Here is an 18,787-nt window from a genome sequence, read left to right as displayed (position 1 = left end):
CACGGAGGGGTGGGACGGCGGGAGAGCTCGGGCGCATGCGCGGCCAGCTCAGCCAACCCCAGACAGCCGCCGGCGCAAGCGCACTAGGGCGCCGAGGGGGAGGGAGCGCGGGCGAGCCGGCTGGAGAACTCCGGCGCAGGCGCGGCCCTTTCAGCCAATCAGAGGCAGTCGCCGGCGCAGGCGTACTAGGGCACCCGGGGGGGGGGGAGGCTGGGGGGGAAAAAAGACCCGGATGGGAGTCGCGTCTTCCCCCTCAGAGCCCAACAAAACAAGGGCAGGGCGGGAGCGCGCTCCGCTCGGGCCCCCCGTAGGAGACGTCAGGGCAGAGAGGGGCTCGGTCGTGAGCGAGGAAGGCGAAGGGAGGCAGACAAAAGGCGCCCGCCGCCGCCGCCGCCGCCAGGGGCCCCGCCCCCTCTCCTCCCCTCTTCTCTCAGGGAGCGGCGGCGCCACACTCGTCTCTGAGGGGGGAACCGGCCGCGGCCCCCCCCACCCGTGGGTCGGCTCCCGCCCGCGTTACCTCTGCGCTCCTCGACGCCCAAGTCCCGCAAGGCCTCTCGGCGCCGCTCCCGCCGTCTGTCGGTCCGTCGCGCGTGGCCGTCGCCGCCGTTGTCCTCCAGGCCCGAGCCGCCGCCGAGCTCCGCCGCGCCGCCCCGCCCCGCCCCCCTGCCCGCGCGCACACGAGCCCCCGAGCGCGCGCCCGCCCGCGCCACGGCCCCGCCCTCTCCCCCAGCGCGCGCCCGCCCGCCCGCGCTCGTGCTCGTGGCCGCGGCCGCCGCGGGCAAGGGGAAGGAGGAGGCAACACACGCGCGGCAGACACACACATACACACGCACGCGCGGGGGCCGCTAGAGGGCGCGCGCTCCGGGACGGGCCGCGGCGTCCCGGGACGCGGTCGGAGTTCCCGAGCAGCCCGCCGAGCTCGGGAGGGCGCTCGTGGACGTGCCGCCCTTTCCGCGCCCCCTTTCCTCGGGCTCTCCTCTCCGCAGGGTGCTTTAGAGACCCTTTTGTCTTTTTGGTTGTTTTTTTTTTTTTTGCAGGGTTGGGATTACCCGCTTCCAGGCTCCACACACACCACACACACCCAAACACGCACCCCAAATCACCCTGCTTGGATCCATGCTAGTTTATAAGTGGATGGAAAAATTCAATCTCCTCCTTCAGTATGCAGACAGCTTTTCTTAGAGCAGAGGAGTGGAGGCGGAGAAGAGACGGGAAAGTTGCTTTTTTTTCTTCCTTCCTTTTTTTGTTTTTTTTTTGGGGGGGGGGCACACCCGGCTCTGCGCTCAGAAATCACTCCTGGGACAACCATATGGGATGCCGGGATTCGAACCGCCCGTTGGTTCTGGGTCGGCCGCTTGCAAGGCTTTCTCTCTCTCCGGTCTCAAAGTTGTTTTTCTAATTTTTTTTTTTTTTGCGAGGGGGGCACACCCGTTTGATGATCAGGGGTTACTCCTGGCTAAGCGCTCAGAAATTGCCCCTGGCTTGGGGGATCAAACCGCTGTCTTGATCCTTGGCTAGCGCTGGCAAAGCAGACACCTTTCCTCTAGCGCCACCTCGCCGCCCCGAAAGTTGTTTTTCTAATCTTGAAACGATCTTTCCTGATTCCCTAGGAGTTTACTCCCCCACCCCGAGAACCCCGGAGTAGGCTGAGTAGGCGAGGCACTTGCTTTGCACAGGGCCCGACCCAGCTTCGAGGCCCCGCACCTGAGCACCTCCAGGTGTGTTCCCCACCATCAATTCTCCCTCCCCCTCCCAGGGAAGCCCTAGGCTTCCAAAAGAACTCCCTATAAAGTGGTTACGTTGTCTTGTATCAGGATCCTTAAGTACCTGTATACATTATTTAAAAAAATGGAAAGCTCAAAATTGGTTTGGAAAAATTCGATTTGAGATCTTTTTTTTTTGGAGGGGAGGGTGTGTGTCAGGAGGTGTTGATCACAAACACAGAAAAAGAAGCACCGTAATCGTCTCCAATCTCACAGCAGTTTGGTCCTACTCAATAGTCCAAGCCAGTCTGTCTAAAGATTTGCTATGACGTAGTCTAGATCCTTGCTAACCTAGTCCTCAGCCTTTATCATTAGCATTTTAACCAACAGCTTTGCCACATAACCATCCGCTATCAGTCTCTAAGTCAGCTTTGTAAGAATTTACAAAAGAATTTCCTTTGGTATTTGGTATTTGTAAGAATTTACACGACATCCCGTCACAAATCCCTTAGGAAGTGAGGTTTGTTCTTAATGGCCTAATGGCATTCGCAATGCTCTGGCACTTTGCTGTTCTGTTTCTTTTCATAAACAGTCCACAGCACTTGGTGGTATTCATCCTTTTCATGTCATTTCTATCTTCTGTCCATCTTCTCAAAGATTCTAGCCCATTTTTATGTTTTAATATGCAAAACAGCTGGTCTATTTCCATTTTAAAAGCCCTTTCAGGGCCCGGAGAGATAGCACAGCGGTGTTTGCCTTGCAAGCAGCTGATCCAGGACCAAAGGTGTTTGGTTCGAATCCCGGTGTCCCATATGGTCCCCCGTGCCTGCCAGGAGCTATTTCTGAGCAGACAGCCTGAGCACCGCCGGGTGTGGCCCAAAAAAAAAAACAAAAAAACAAAACAAACAAACAAACAAAAAAAGCCCTTTCACCTGAAAGGAGCTGATCAAGATACAAGTTGAGTAGATTTAAGTTGCCTTAAAGATAGCCCATGTGGGTTCAGTCCCCATTAGTTCATATGGTCCCTAGAGCCCTGGTAGGAGTGATTTCTGAGCCCTGAGTACAACTGAGTGTGGGCAAACAAGACCCACCTAGATTTGATCCCCAGCACTCTAAATGGTCTGAGTGCTGCCAAGAGTGGTCCCTAACCAAAGAAAAATACCACCTAAGTGAGCGCCCATGCCAGCCCCCCAAAAACAAATTGATTTTAATGTTTAGTTGCATCTAAAATTTCCTGAGAGGGAAATTTCACGTTTTTCTTTGAGCTTTATTATTAAAATTAATTTGATTGGGACCAGAGAGATAGTACAGCAGGTTAAGCACTTGCCTTGCACAACAACTGGGTTTGATCCCTGGCATCCTGTATGGACCCTGAACCTTTCTAGGAAAGATCCCCGAGTGCAGAGCCAGGTTTAAGCCGAGCATGGTAGTTGTGGCCCGACTATCGCCAGAAATCAAAGATGAGAAACTAGTCTTAGATTGAAGTAATAACAAGAAGCCCAACCAGAGTTTGGATCCCTCATATGTCCTGGTAGGCTTGGAGTCTCTGCCTTTTCTGATTTCCAGCCAGAAAGACTGGAAATAACTCTTTTTTTTTTTTTTTTTTGGTTTTTGGGTCACACCCGGCAGTGCTCAGGGGTTATTCCTGGCTCCAGGCTCAGAAATTGCTCCTGGCAGGCACGGGGGACCATATGGGACTCCGGGATTCGAACCGATGACCTCCTGCATGAAAGGCAAACGCCTTACCTCCATGCTATCTCTCCGGCCCCTGGAAATAACTCTTGATTTAGCTGCAGCTTGGAAAGGGATGGCAAGAGACTACATTATGGGCCCGGAGAGATAGCACAGTGGCGTTTGCCTTGCAAGCAGCCAATCCAGGACCAAAGGTGGTTGGTTAGAATCCCGGTGTCCCATATGGTCCCCCGTGCCTGCCAGGAGCTATTTCTGAGTAGACAGCCAGGAGTAACCCCTGAGCATCGCCGGGTGTGACCCAAAAACCAAAAACCAAAAAAAAAAAGGACTACATTATTAGACAAATAAATAAAGGCTGATGAAAAGATTTTTTTTTTTTTTTTGGTTTTCGGTTACATCTGACAGTGCTCGGTGATTAGTCAAGCTCATTGCCAGGGGTTGGTTTTACTTCTGGCGATGCTGAGGTGAACTATGTGGTGCCAAGCATCAGACCTAGGCGTCCTACATAAAAAACATGTGCTCCAGCATGCTGACCTCTCTCTGACCACCTGATTTGAAATTGCTTCTCTATGACTATGCCAAAATGGTTTTCTCTTTTATCTGGGGACAAGAACCTTGTTAAAAAAATAAGCAACAGGGCCCGGAGAGATAGCACAGCGGCGTTTGCCTTGCAAGCAGCCGATCCAGGACCAAAGGTGGTTGGTTCGAATCCCGGTGTCCCATATGGTCCCCCGTGCCTGCCAGGAGCTATTTCTGAGCAGAGAGCCAGGAGTAACCCCTGAGCACCGCTGGGTGTGGCCCAAAAACCAAAAAAAAAAAAAAAAAAAAAAAAAAAGATAAGCAACATCTCCAGTTTTTCCCCTTTGCCAATTCTGTACTTTTATTCACTAAAATTTTTTCTAAATAATTTTTGAATTCTAAAACCTATCCAGTCTCAATGGTTTTGGATAAAGGATTATGACCCACTATACAAAGAACCAAGAAACCAAGAACATTTTACTAATTTTTGCATGTACATTTTGTTCTATTCCTATTATTTTGGGTTTTGGGGGGTCACTGCTGAAGGAACTCAGGGTACATGCAGTGCTAAAGATCAAACCTGGACCTCCCTCATCATGCCCACTGCCTATTGAACTCTCCAATCTCTTGTTTTGAATGCTATTTGCAACTCACTAATCTTACCTTTTTTTGTTGTCATTGTTTTTGGGTCACACCCGTCAGCGCTCGGGTTATTCCTGGCTCTATGCTCAGAAATCGGCCGTGGCAGGCACAGGGGACCATATGGGATGCCTGGATTCAAACCATCATCCTGCATCAAGGCAAATGCCTTACCTCCATGCTATCTCTCCGGCCCCACCATTCAGTTTGAGAACCTCTGTCCTAGATGTCATTAGATGACCTAGAAACATTCAGTTGGAGTTAACATTTCTAACCACTTAAAAATGATCTGATCTCAAAAACTTTGTGACAAGAATTTTTGAGATTAGTTTAAATTTAGTTGGAAATATCTGACATATTGGCTGCAGTCACAATTCAGCTCTCTGAGGCACAGAAACATCTGGAATGCTGTTATAGGTGTCTTTGGGGAATAAACTTGGATAACTAAGATAAATTAAAGATTCTTTCTTGGTCCTGCCTCATTTGGGGAAAAAGCAGGATTAACCTTCCAGATGGTTTTCATGTCCTGTTCTAGGATATTATATATTGAGTTATATTTTCTCCCTATTTTGATATGGTTTAGGGATCACTCCTGGTGGAACTCAGGGAACAATATGCGATATCTGGGATTAAACTGGATTTGGCCACATGCAAAACAAGCTCCCTTCCAATTGTACAGCTCTCCAGTCTCTCTCAACCCCCACCCCAACTCCTCAAGGCATTAGACAAAGCTCAGGCCTTACTCCTGCTACTGTGCTTAGGGTACAATCCTACGAAGACTGTTTAATGCAAGTGCCATAACCCCTGTAATATCTGTTCTGTCTCATGGTCTGCAGTTTTTATACCAGGAAAGTTTCAGAATGTAAGTTGTTGGTCACTGTAAGATATCTTTTCTGGGGGCCCGGAGAGATAGCATAGTGGCATTTGCCTTGCAAACAGCCAATCCAGGACCAAAGGTGGTTGGTTCAAATCCCGGTGTCCCATATGGTCCCCCGTGCCTGCCAGGAGCTATTTCTGAGCAGAGCCAGGAGTAACCCCTGAGCAACGCCGGGTGTGGCCCAAAAAAAAAAAGATATCTTTTCTGGTGATTATGAGGAAGAAAGATCTGCTATCTTAAAAAAAGTTTAAAGAATGGGGCTGGAGGTAAGGTGTCTGCCTCGCAAGCACCAGCCTAAGATGGACTGCGATTCAACCCCCCGGCATCCCATATGGTCCTCTCAAGCCAGGAGCAATTTCTGAGCACATAGCCAGGAGTAGCCCCTGAGTGTCACTGAAGTGGGCCTTCCCCAAAACAAAGTTTAAAGATTGTATTTTTCAGTTAAAGACATCTAAAGGAAAACATCAAAATATAATTATGAAATTGGATCCATTTATAAAAAATCAAGTTATAAAAAGATGGTGGTGAAAGGAGTTTAATAAAATTTTTAAAATTGTTTCTTGGTGGGGGCAGAGAGATAGCACAGTGGTAGGGCGTTTGCCTTGCAAGCGGCTGACCCAGGACAGACCTCGATTCAACCCCTGGTGTCCTATATGATTCCCCAAGCCAGGAGCGATTTCTGAGTGCCTAGCCAGGAGTAACCCCTGAGCGTCACCGGGTGTGGCCCAAAAACCAAAAAAAAAAAAAAAGTTTCTTCGGGGGCTGGAACTTCAGAATGTGTGTTAGGAAAAATAAAATATTTTAATTATACAAAGAATACCAAAGAACTCTACATAGTACCATCTTCAGGAAGTTTCCACATCATAAGTTAAGTAGAGGAAGAAGTGATTGAACAAGCTGAAGAAAAAAAGACAAAGGAGGTTGAGGTGAACTGTTAGCCTGGGCACATGAAACAACAGAAATGAATACAGGTGTGACAAGACGTCAGGGATGCTAGTATAAACTAATACTTCATTCTACCCAAAATGTATTTCAATGGCTTTGGACATCAGATCTGGACATTGTCATCTGATCTCTATGACAACCTTTGCTTGCTTATATCTGAACAGACCACTTTTGGTCCTTTACTCTGGACCTGACATTCTGGATTAGTTCTGCCCTTGATTGTGGTTGAAGTGAGTACAATAAATGATCTCTTCAGTGTTGGCTGAAGAAAAGGACAATGTGTAGACTATGATCTACTATAGGTCTGGAGATGGTACAATTATATGTGGCTGATTATAACAAGATCAGCAATGAGATAGAAAAAGAACATAGTATACACACCAGGATGTGTCTGAAATTCCAGGCAAAAAGTTGAGTGCTTACACTGATTCCTTCAGTAAATCCTCACCACTCAATTGAACCTGAGTTGGCTGCATGCAAGGGTTTTTATAATACTCTATATCACTCTGCCTCAGCCAGTAGCTATATTTTTATTTAAGATAAAGATCAAAGGGGCCATCGTGATAGCACAGGGAGGAAGGCATTTGCCTTATCCGATTAATCCAACATTTTACCAAGAAAAAAGGGGGATATAATAGGAAGCAGTGCAAATGTTATTTTCTACAAAGGAGATTGGGAGCATTAAGAATCAATGGCATGGGGGCCGGGCGGTGGCGCTCGAGGTAAGGTGCCTGCCTTACCTGCGCTAGCCTAGGAGACGGACCGCGGTTCGATCCCCCGGCGTCCCATATGGTCCCCCAAGCCAGGAGCGACTTCTGAGCGCATAGCCAGGAGTAACCCCTGAGCGTCACCGGGTGTGGCCCAAAAACCAAAAAAAAAAAAAAAAAAAAAAAAAAAAAAAGAATCAATGGCATGGGTGAGAATTAAAGTACAGTAGTGGGTATAGTGTTTGCCTTGCATGTGGTTAGCCTGTGGGTTCAATCCCCAGCAACCTAAATGGTGCCCCTGAGCCCACCCTGAGCACCTTTGGGAGATGGCTCCTTCCAAATAAATAGCCAAATTGGAAAACTGGATTCTCATTGTATTGCTATTTGGGGAAGGGATTTGTGGTCATACACAGTGGTGATTGCTTATCGAGGGAGCATCACTCAGTAGTACTCAGGAACTGCTCCTGATAGTACTGAGGATTGAACCTGGGCCAGCAGTGTATAAGAAAAGCTCCTTGTGCTTGCTTCGGCAGCACATATACTAAAATTGGAATGATACAGAGAAGATTAGCATGGCTCCTGCGCAAGGATAACACACACATTCGTGAAGCGTTCCATATTTAAAAAAGAAAAGCTCCTTAACTCCTGTACTAATTCTCCAGCCCTATGTATTTTTTTTTTTTGGTTTTTGGGCCACACCCATTTGACGCTCAGGGGTTACTCCTGGCTATGTGCTCAGAAATCGCCCCTGGCTTGGGGGGACCATATGGGACGCCGGGGGATCGAACCGTGGTCCTTCCTTGGCTAGCACTTGCAAGGCAGACACCTTACCTCCAGCGCCACCTACCCGGCCCCTATGTATTTTATATTTGGGGACTACACCTATATTATCACTGCCATCTCTCTATATATTTTTTTTTTGATTTTTTTTTTTTGGTTTTTGGGCCACACCCGTTTGACGCTCAGGGGTTACTCCTGGCTATGTGCTCAGAAATCGCCCCTGGCTTGGGGGGACCATATGGGACGCCGGGGGATCGAACCGCGGTCGTTCCTTGGTTAGCGCTTGTAAGGCAGACACCTTACCTCTAGCGCCACCTTCCCGGCCCCAAACTGCCATCTCTATATATTTAAGGAAAAAAACCTACTTAGTGAAAATTCAGAATATAGTTCTGATAGGTGGAGTATAATCCTTTTGACTTAAATGGAGCTTAAATGAACTTGTTTCTAAAATTCAAATGGGATACAGCTTTTATGATATATTGAGTTCAGACATGTATGTTGATGCTGGTCATGTCACTTTTTTTTTTGGAGGAGGGTGGTTCCCAGCCAGTACTTAGAAAGTATGAAGGGGTCACTCCAAGCGATTTTCAGTCAACCTGAGCAGATGGTTCAATGCTACTTGAACATACTAGAGTTATGCCACAGGTGAGCCCAGTTTTGTTCAAGGGCCTCCTGGGCTACATTTGGTGAAGGCCATGGGTCATGTGATGTTGGCGGTGGAAACTGGGTCCTTTTAAATTTCTGAGCTGTATTCTGGGTCCTACTTCACCTATTTTCTTAAATAAAATAGCTGAGCCTTGCTTTCTATTAAGAAAACTGTGGAGAGGGGGCGGAGAGATAGCATGGAGGTAAGGCATTTGCCTTTCATGCAGAAGGGCGGTGGTTCGAATACCGGCATCCCATATGGTCCCCCGTGCCTGCCAGGGGGGATTTCTGAGCATAATGCCAGGAGTAACCCCTGAGCGCTGCCAGGTGTGACCCCAAAACCAAAACCAAACAAATAAAGTTAAAAAGAAAACTGTGGAGAGGGTATAGTGATGTTATAGTTTCTCATTCATTAGTAGTGGTCAGTTATACATATTGTAGTGGTTATGCTTATATTTTGCCGTAACATTATTAGTTGTATCAAACACTTCATGTATAAAACAGTAAATTTATTCCTAAATTTCTTTTGTACCCATCACACTTCATACTGAATGTCTGATTTCAAACACTTATCTTTTGGGCCACACCCAACAGTTCTCAGGGCAAACTCCTGGCTCTGCTCAGAGATCACTTCTATCCACTGCACAATCACTCTGGTCTCTCAACCATCATTTCTATTATGGAAACATGTTTATAGCTAATGCTTTTTTCAATTCTTATTAACTTCCCCACTAAAAGTACTTGCATTCCAGGGCTGAGATGGCTCAAAGAGCTGGAATGCATGTTTTGCATGCACGGTACCTAAGGTTTGAGCTCCAGGACCATGTGGTCAGGAATGGCACTCCTCTGAGTACTACTAAGTTTGGGCCCACAGATTGTCTTTCTTCAACTCCTTATACTTGTCTACACTTAACTTTCATGTTCGTTTGTATTTGGGTCACAACTAGCTGTGCTCAGGGCTTACTCCTGTCTCCAGAATTACTTCAGTTGATTCTAGTCAGGAATGTGATGCCAGGTATCAAACCAAGTTAGCCACATGTAAGCAAAGCACTTGCTGTATTCTCTTTGGCCTCCTACTTGTCTACATTTAAAATACTGATTAATAGATTCTCCCTACTACTTTAAGCTTATTCCAGGTGAGATTCCTGTAAGTAATTTCTAGGCATCAGTCATCACTCTGCTTTCCTCAACTTCCCCATCCATCAGCTCTTGAAGTGCTGCCGTTACCTAAAACCCCTACAGGCTCAACAGGAATCCCAGATCATATTCTCTATACCTAGAATTACTGGTAAACATTACAAATCAGGAAAACCACAGAACTAGCTTTTTTTTTTTTTTCCATACATAAGATCCAGGCAGGTCCCTGATAGTGTCCCATCCTTTTTTTTTTTTAAATTGTTTTTGGGTCACACCCGGTGGCACTCGGGGGTTACTCCTGGCTCTGCTCTCAGAAATTGCTCCTGGCAGGTATGGGGGACCATATGGGAAGCTGAGATTCGAAGCACCGTCCATTCTGGATCGGTCACATGCACAGCAAACGCTCTACCACTGTGCTATCTCTCTGGCCCTGTCCCATCTTTTATAACAGATATTGTCATATGCCTGTCAGAAGACTTTCAAGACGTGGGTCTTCAAGAAAGGCCTCTTCACTCACAATAGTCGGTGTGGGCCCACATAGGGGGAGCCTTGAGCTACTATACTTGAGGATATTTCCTTGCTATGGAAAATTTGTTCTTGTACTTTGGAAGACTTGCCAAATCTACTAATTTGGAAACTTCACCACAGATGGAAGACAGAAGCACTTGGTTACTCAGATACAAAATTCAAAGATAGTTTATTTGGGAGCAGCCTGGCTTTCTTCAGAAATATACTTTATAGAATGAAGGCTGCAAACAAACAGAGTGGAAAGCCCTCTGCAGGAACAGCAACTTCATAAACAAATAAGCAAAACCCAGAAAGACGTGAAACCAAAAAACCCCCCAAAATAACCAAAACCAAGACATACAGCATCCCATTATCTGTAGGAGAAAGAAGCCCAAATCAGCTTGTTTGATACTCACCAGAATGACTTCAGTGAAGCAGAAGATGGGAAATGTGGTTTCACACAAATGGTACTGGTTTGGTTTTAACCCCCATGCCAACTTTTACAAAAGTGTAATTCAGGGCTGTGGTTTTTAGTCTTTTAACACCAGCAGCAGTCCACGAAAGGGTGAAAACCACTGATCCAGAGGACCTAGAGACAGCTCAATGGCAGAAAGTGTATGTTGCAAGTATGAGCTGCCAAAGCCATTGATATGGTCCCCACACTACAATGTGCTGTTTGGGATCGCTGGTGCCACAACAAAGTGTGCACTCTCTGCAGCACTGCAACCAGGTCTACAAGTCCCACACTAAAGTGTGCAACCCATAATAAGCCCAACAACCACAAAAATCAGAAGTATGCAGATCCCTTAGCCCAGTGTATATGAGATCCCTGGTCATTGCACAAATAATAACAAAGGGAAATGAAGGGAGAGAAAAGAACCTAGAAATTTAGCTCCTTTTTTGTTGTTGTTCTTTTGTTGTTATGATTACTATCGTCCTTACTGTCGTGGGGGTATGCATGATGAAGGTCTGGGGACTGAGGCTATTTCCAGGGTTTTGATGGAGACCTGGGGATTAAATTCTGTGCCTTCCACAGGAAAGCTATGTCCTCTACCACTTGAGACTACATTCTGGGCCATGATTTTTCACTTTATTGTTTTGTTTTTGGAGGCACAACCAGTGGTGCTTAGGATTTACTCCTGGCTCTGCATTCAGGGATCACTCTTGGCGAAGCTCGGAGGACAGGGAATCAAATGTAGTGCAGGGAATTGAACCTAGGTTGGCTATGTGCAAGACAAATACTCTACTTTGGCCCAGGTTTCCCTCAGTCTTTTTTGGGGGAGGGGAACAGTAGGCAATGCTCAGAGCTTACTCTTGGCCCTGCACCTAAGGATCAGTCCTGTCACTCTGGGGACCATAAGGGATCTCAGGGATTGAATCTGGGTCAGTAGCATGTAAGACATGCTGCTGGCTTGCTATATTATCCACTCTAGCCCCTCAGATCTCTTAAAGCACTGATGGCAACTGATGACTTTAAAGGAAGTGGTAGTGGAGAACTAAAAGTGAGTTAGTGCCCTGAGTTCTGACACATAAGGTAGAGCACTTGATTGTTCAAAACTTTGCTTTTAGCTGCTGGAGAGACAGTATAGTGGGTAGGGCATTTGCTTTCCACCAGGCCAACCTGAATTTGATCCTGCCCCCCACCCCCAACTACTGTAGCCACTGCATGAAGAACTTCTTGAGCATCTCTAAATATGGCTTAACACCCCCCCCCCCCTCAGTGCCCTTTGCTCTTTGGTTTCTTCCTTCCTACACACTATAGGCATTTCTAGTTGGTACCAAAAAGAAACTAATTGTAGATTTTCACCCAAGTGCCTCTCCCTTTCCCACAAGTAGCCTGCCTTTTCCAATTTATGACACACAGATGTACACAAATTCACACCACATGCGTACACACACACATGCATGCATGCACACACACACCTCAGGAGTGCCTGAGATTAGATCATAAATAGCCGAGAGCAACGCCCCCCCAGGAATGGTGCATAGGCAGCAGCTGTCAAAAGGAGAAGTCACTTGACTTGCTTTTAAACTTGCAATGTTTGTCTTTATTTTGTTCTTTATATTTGAAAGTGAAAAGAAATAGTACTGAGTCAATTTCTTTTTTCTTTTTTTTGTTTTGTTTTTTAAATATTTGTTCTATGTATTTACAAGCCTTAAAGTTGCTCTAAAGTTTCAAAAGTATTAAGAGTACTTTTCCTGGGGTAGCACTTTTTTTTTTAAAACAATTCTTGGAGTTCTCTGGTCCACAGCATTTCCTTCTGTTCCAAGGCTATGTATGTTTTGATTACTATTGTGGTTTTAAATTTTCTGAAGCAAGCTGAAAGGCAGGCAGAAAGATTTGATGCCCCCCTAAAAAATCTTTCTTACCTCGTTCACCCCAAGCCTTCTTAAGTCTGGACTAACTACTTATGCTTTCAAACAAACGTGAGGTGCATCTGAAGGGGAGGGAAATTTATTTCTCTGCTTTTCTATTATACAAGTTGTTTACAGAAACTGCAAATTAAAAAATTACACTGGCATTTGCAGTCCTTAAAATAAATTAAAAAGTTCTCAACTTTTTTTCTTTTTTGCTAAATGGATGGTTTTTGTTTAAAGTATGAGTCCTTGTTTAAAAAGAAAAGATTAAAACAAAATATTTTCTATAAATAATACATGTATTTTGGTTTTAGTACCCCCGCCCTCAGGTTTGAAGTTGACTTTTTCCAGTACCTTTTTCCTCCATGATCACCTTTTTTTCTCTTTCCCCTCTCCCACTCGTGCACAGGTGGGGGTTTCTGCGAGAATTGGCCTGCTGCACTGTGATTGGCGAAGACGTGAAACTTTTTAAAAAAATACTTAAAATGTTTCTTTTGTTTCGGTTTTGTGTATTTGAAGATCTAGTTATCCTCAGACTCCTCTTCTGCTTCCCGCAGCCAAGTGAAGAAGGCCGTGACAGATTTGAGAGCCACACCCTTCCCGTTCTGCTCTGCAGGGTCCTTGCTGCTTTCCCATTTGTAGAAGGCATCCTCCGAGATCACCTCCTCGTCATACAGGCAATCAAAAAACATCCGGAGCAAATCTGTGTGTGGCAATAAACCGTCAGTTTGGGGATATGCAAAGAAAAGACAGCTTTTCCAAGCAATGAATGACTAGAGCAGTCATTCCCATTGTGAACAGCACCCAGACAATTCTTCACAGTTGCATTGCAAGAAGAGAGCAAAACACCTTGTAGAAAGAATAGGAAATCTAACATACTTTGATGACTAGAACTAACATTGTTGTGTGAGAAATAAGAAATCAGTGAGAGAATGAATCCTAGAGCAGTGGATAGGGCTTAGCATGTGCCTAACCAGACTGGGCTCTGTTCCAACATGATCCCTTGGCATTGCAGGGTGCAGCCTCCAAGTGTGGCTGTGAGGGCCATGGGCATACCTGAGGTGACCTTGATCTTGCAAGCACTGCAGGGTCTGACACTGTAATGTTCTCTGGACCTTGCTCACCCAAATGACTGAGAATTTCTGGTGGGGTATACAGGCTTCCTGAGCAATATATACTTTCCCAGGATTCCTCTCTCCTACAATCCCACAAAAAAGGGAGAGAATAAATCTTAAGAGTTATCTCTGGGGCCGTAGAGATAGCATGGAGGTAAGGTGTTTGCCTTTCATGCACAAAGGATGGTGGTTCGAATCCCGGCATCCCATATGGTCCCCTGTGCCTGTCAGGGGCTATTTCTGAGCATAGAGACAGGAGTAACCCCTGAGCGCTGCTGGGTGTGGCCCAAAAAACAAAAACCAAAAAACAAAAGGGGGGTTATCTTTGAGATGAGGAAAATATGGCAATCATTTTATTATATAGATTAAACCATCTATACCAGGGGTCTCAAACTCGCGGCCCACCGTACAACATTTTGTGGCCCGCGGCCGGCCTTCAAATATCGCAGTATTCGCAATTATTCGCTTACCGGATAATGGCAATAAAAATCGCATTAGTAAGAAAAAAATTGCATTAAACATTAGCATACCCCGAGCAGTTCCGTTCGGGGTATGCTAATGTCTAATGAGATCTTTTGCGATTTTTTTCTTACTAATGTGATTTTTTATTGCGAATATTCGGTAAGCGAAATCCCTTATGAGGCCCTGCCTCACCCCGACTTTGCCTCCTGCGGCCCCTAGGTAAACTGAGTTTGAGACCCCTGATCTATACCATATATATATATATATATATATATATATATATATATATATATATACTTTAACCAAAATACCATCTATACCATATATATATATGTATACCTTAACACATAGAACAATTAATTTCTAAATAAGTGGGCTGCAGAGACAGGATGGTTAAGGAATATGCTTTGAATCCCATTAGCCCCACTCTCAACCCTCAGCATGAATCCTTGGTACCACATATGGTCCTGTGACCTCAGGAAAGGTCACTCCTGAGCATAGAGCCAGGTGGCCCACCTACTCCCCAATTGCAAATAAATAGTGATATAGAACTCTAAAATATTTAAAACTAAAGAAAAAAAGATTTTAAGCAGTTTAATTTTATGCTTATTTTGTTCAGTTTCAACTATTTTCTGGTATTGTTGAAATGTCTGCTATGTAACTCTTTCTCTTTAAAGATTAAATATATGAGGGCCAGAGTGATAGTACAGAGGGTAGGGCATTTGCCTTGCACACTTGCACGTGGTTAAGGTTTGATCCCTGGTACTGCATATGGTCCCAAGTCTGCCACACCATTAGGTGTGTCCCAATTCCCCCCGCCCCCGTCAAAAATGTGCATGTATTTCCTCATTGTTTGAAATTGATAATAGAGCAGCAGATGATGATGATATTGTTGTTGGTGTTTGGGTCACACCTGGCAGTGCTCAGGAGTTACTGTTGGTTCTGTGCTCAGAAATCGCTCCTGGCAAGCACAGGGGACCATATGGGATGCCAGATTCAAACTACCATCCATCCAGGATCGGATACATGCAAGGTAAATGCCCTACCACTATGCTATATCTCTGGCCCACATATTATTTATGTACAAGTTGGGAGAAAATGGCAGGACATATTTTCTCTTCCTAGTGTGTTTTCAAAATGAAAAGTAATTGTATGTAAAGCACTGATAAATCTATCTCTAGATCGTAGCTAGTGGAATAACAGTTTTTTATTTATTCATTATTTTCTGTTCCACATCTGGCAGTACTCAGGGCTTACTCCTGGCTCTATTATCAAGGATCACTCCTGGCAGAGCTCGGGAGATACTATGGGATACCAGGGATCAAACCCGATCCAACCACATGCAAAGCCTTTCCTGCTGTAAGACACCTACTATTTATTGCTTTCAATGGTAACAGTTATAAACTATTTATAGTACCAGATAGTTAATAACTAGTAATTTTAAATTCTGTTATACTCTAACAAAACTTAGTTTACATTATTATTTAAAAAAGAGAAAATTGAGATAATAGAGATAAAATTGACTTGGTAGGTCATATATTCTTTTTATTATAGGGTGAGGGGGTTTGGGCCGCATCAGGCAGTGCTCAGGGGTCATTCCTGATAGCAGTCTGGGATACCAAGTTAGCTCCAGATTTCTGTTAAGTAAAGCACAGGCATGATCTTTTGGGCTCTTTCTATAGTCCTCTATTCTCTTTTCTTTTTCTTTTCTTTTTTTTTTTTTTTTTATTTTGGTCACACCCAACAGTGCTCAGGGGTTAGTCCTGGCTCAGAAATCACTCCTGGCAGGCTCGGGGACCATATGGGATGCCGGGGCCTGAACCACAGTCCTTCTGCATGCAAGGCAAATGCCCTGCCTCCATGCTATCTCACCAGCCCCCCTCTATTCTCTTTTCAAAGAAATTGCTTAACTAGGAGCATAGCTCAGCAAAAGAATGCATACTATGGAATATATAAGGTCCTTAGGTTCAAATTTAAGCACCAAAACAAAATAAAACTAAACCAAACAAAATAATAAAAAAAAAACAACAAATAGCCAAGGAGCTGGAGAGAGAGTCCATTTGGCAGGGCACTAGCCTTGCATGCAGCTGACCCGGGACTGAGCCCTGGTATTCCATATGGTACCCAGAGTCCTGCTAGGAAATAGCCCCCGAGAAGACCTGAGCACTGCCAGGTGTGGACACCCGAAAAACAAAAGAACAGAGAAACCAAACCTTCCAAACCTCCATATGGATTCTAAAAGTTTATTTAATGTTAACTTGCTAATCAATCATATTAATGGAAAGCAGAAGTGGAACAAATAGTAATTTTGAATAAATATTGTTTTAGATAGTCATATTAAAACTTTTCTTCAAAAGAAAACTTTTCTTCAGATTTAGTTTTGTAATTGTATTTGTCAATTTAATACTGAAATTACTTTTTCCCCCTCTAAATCCTCATTTTATGGAGAAATAAAAGCAAGCAGTCAGGATCCTGTGGGTGATAAATGTAGATAAAAAGTCTGTAGAGATTACTAAAGCTGATAATTGTGGGAAATGTTTCAATGTGGCTAAATACACAACACCAATTTCATTCAACAATTTAACTATCTTTCTCAAAAAATAATGTCTTACTATGTGTTCAAATCAGGAAACCCATGATGTTATATTATAAACCATGTTACGTTTTAAAAAATGGGAAAAATTAGGGGCCGGAGAGATAGCATGGAGGTAAGGCGTTTGCCTCTCATGCAGGAGGTCATCGGTTCGAATCCCGGCGTCCCATATGGTCCTCCTGTGCCTGCCAGGAGCAATTTCTGAGCCTGGAGCCAGGAATAACCCCTGAGCACTGCCAGGTGTGACCCAAAAACCACAAAAAAAAAAAAAAAATGGGAAAAATTAACAAGAATGTTTCTTTCTTTTTTTGTTTATGTTTTTGGGTCTCATATCTAGTGCTTACTCCTGAGGAATCACTCCTCAAGGGCTGGTGAGCCATATGGCTTGCTGGGGATTGAAACCGTGTGCTACCTAAGCACCCTGTCTGCAATGCCTATTCCTCTGGCTTCAACAAATAAAAGTTTTCTGACTCAGACTTAGATATTTCATCATTCTATACTGAGGATTACTTGTTTCAATATTTTCCTTTTGCTCTCAGAGACAGATCTCTGGTATCAGGAAAGAAGGAAAACCTGCAAATGCTGTACCTTGAGAAAGCGCCATTGAACTACTTCAGGAGCAGCTCTACAAATGCTATATGCATTTCTACAAGTTTAACTGAGTTTTATTATATATTATCATAAATATCTAATGACTTATAGGTTATTATAAATATCAACTGAGATTTATTTTATTATTACTTTATACTTTTGGCTTCTGGGTCACATCTGACTGTGCTCAGGATTTACTCATGCCACTATGCTCATGGATCACCAATCTCTAGGAACATTATGTGATGCTGGAGCTAGATCCAGGCAGATGATGTGCAAGGCTCGTTCCTCAATCCCTGTATATTTATCTGGTCTCTGAATTTTTAAGATGTAATAAAATTCAGTTAATTTGCGGATATTACTATGACTTGGACATTTGTTAAAATTAGTTTATCTGGTTAGACAAGTAATCACAGACTTTCAAAAACTAGTTTATAACTGCATCATGTCTCTGCTAGATCACTAAAGATTTTGATGAGTACCATTCTCTTTAATAACTAAGATTAGTGTAAAAGAAGGTAAGACTAATGTCAACACATGTAGCTATTTAAATTTTAATAATATTCTAAATTTAGTTCCTTAGTCACAATAGTCATGTTCAAATAGTTAAATGCCACATGGTTTCACAGATACCTAACTAAAGAACATACATATTTCCATCATTGCAGAAAGTATTAAGAGACCAGAGCGAGGGGCTGAAGAAATAGCATGAAGGTAGGGTGTTTGCCTTGCATACAGAAGGACGATGACTCGAATCCTGACATCCCATATGGTTCCCCGAGCCTGCCAGGAAGCAATTTCTGAGCAAAGAGCCAGGAGTGACCCCTGAGCATTGCCGGGTGTGACCCAAAAACCAAAAACCAATCCCCCCCCCCCCCAAAAAAAAAGAGATCAGCGCTAGAATGAGGTTAAATGTCTATTATAAGCCAGTATTTTTTGTTGTTGTTTTTGGGTCACACCTGGCAGCTTCGGGGGATCAAACCCAGGTTGGCTGCGTCCAAGACAAAGACCCTACCCACTGTGCTATCTCTCTGGCCTTTATGCCTTTTTTGTTTTGTTTTGTTTTTGTTTTGGGGTCACACCTGGCAACGTTCAAGGGTTACTCCTGGCTCTACACTCAGAAATAGCTCCTGGCTGGCACGGGGGACCATATGGGATGCCGGGATTTGAACCACCGTCCCTCTGCATGGAAGGCAAACGCCCTACCTCCATGCTATCTCGTTGGCCCCTATGCCTTTTTTTAATACTCACTTTTTCATAAAAGTTCAGACAATACTTGGTTTATTAAGGTTAGTGGTTGTCTGACTGACTGTTACTTGTATTTTTTTAATTACCTACTGTGGATACCTAAAACCATCTCTCAAGGTTGGCCTGAATAAATACCACTCACGGAATGGGCTCATTATAAGAAAAAATCAACTTACTGGCAGGCTGATCAAGTTTTACTATGGATGCTTGTAGTGCATAAAGTGCTTGTAGCTCTTTCTCCGTGTCTGAATCCAGGTACTTAAGTAAGA

At 44.3% G+C, this 18,787-nt stretch overlaps 1 protein-coding gene and 1 non-coding gene across 16 annotated transcripts in view; one reads left to right on the top strand and one right to left on the bottom strand.

Annotated features, from left to right (window-relative positions):
* Positions 1 to 7,599: 7,599 nt before the first annotated feature.
* On the top strand, positions 7,600 to 7,706 carry LOC126008487 (U6 spliceosomal RNA). Its single transcript, XR_007495815.1, has one exon. It is a non-coding gene; the product is annotated as a U6 spliceosomal RNA (small nuclear RNA).
* A 4,466-nt stretch (positions 7,707 to 12,172) lies between these two features.
* Positions 12,173 to 18,787, bottom strand: part of EIF4G3 (eukaryotic translation initiation factor 4 gamma 3) — a 311,452-nt gene continuing 304,837 nt past the window's right edge. For all 15 annotated transcript variants that reach the window (XM_049771938.1, XM_049771940.1, XM_049771941.1 and 12 more), the window contains 2 exons: positions 18,695 to 18,787; positions 12,173 to 13,212 (listed from right to left, as the gene is read on the bottom strand). The exon at positions 18,695 to 18,787 is cut by the window's right edge and continues 54 nt beyond it. In XM_049771938.1, coding sequence (XP_049627895.1) covers positions 13,031 to 13,212; positions 18,695 to 18,787 — 275 coding nt within the window. In that variant the 3' untranslated portion in view covers positions 12,173 to 13,030. The remainder of the gene's footprint in view (positions 13,213 to 18,694) is intronic.

This window comes from Suncus etruscus, chromosome 4 (assembly GCF_024139225.1).
Source record: "Suncus etruscus isolate mSunEtr1 chromosome 4, mSunEtr1.pri.cur, whole genome shotgun sequence".
Lineage (NCBI taxonomy): Eukaryota > Metazoa > Chordata > Mammalia > Eulipotyphla > Soricidae > Suncus > Suncus etruscus.
This window is presented reverse-complemented; position numbering and strand designations above follow the sequence as displayed.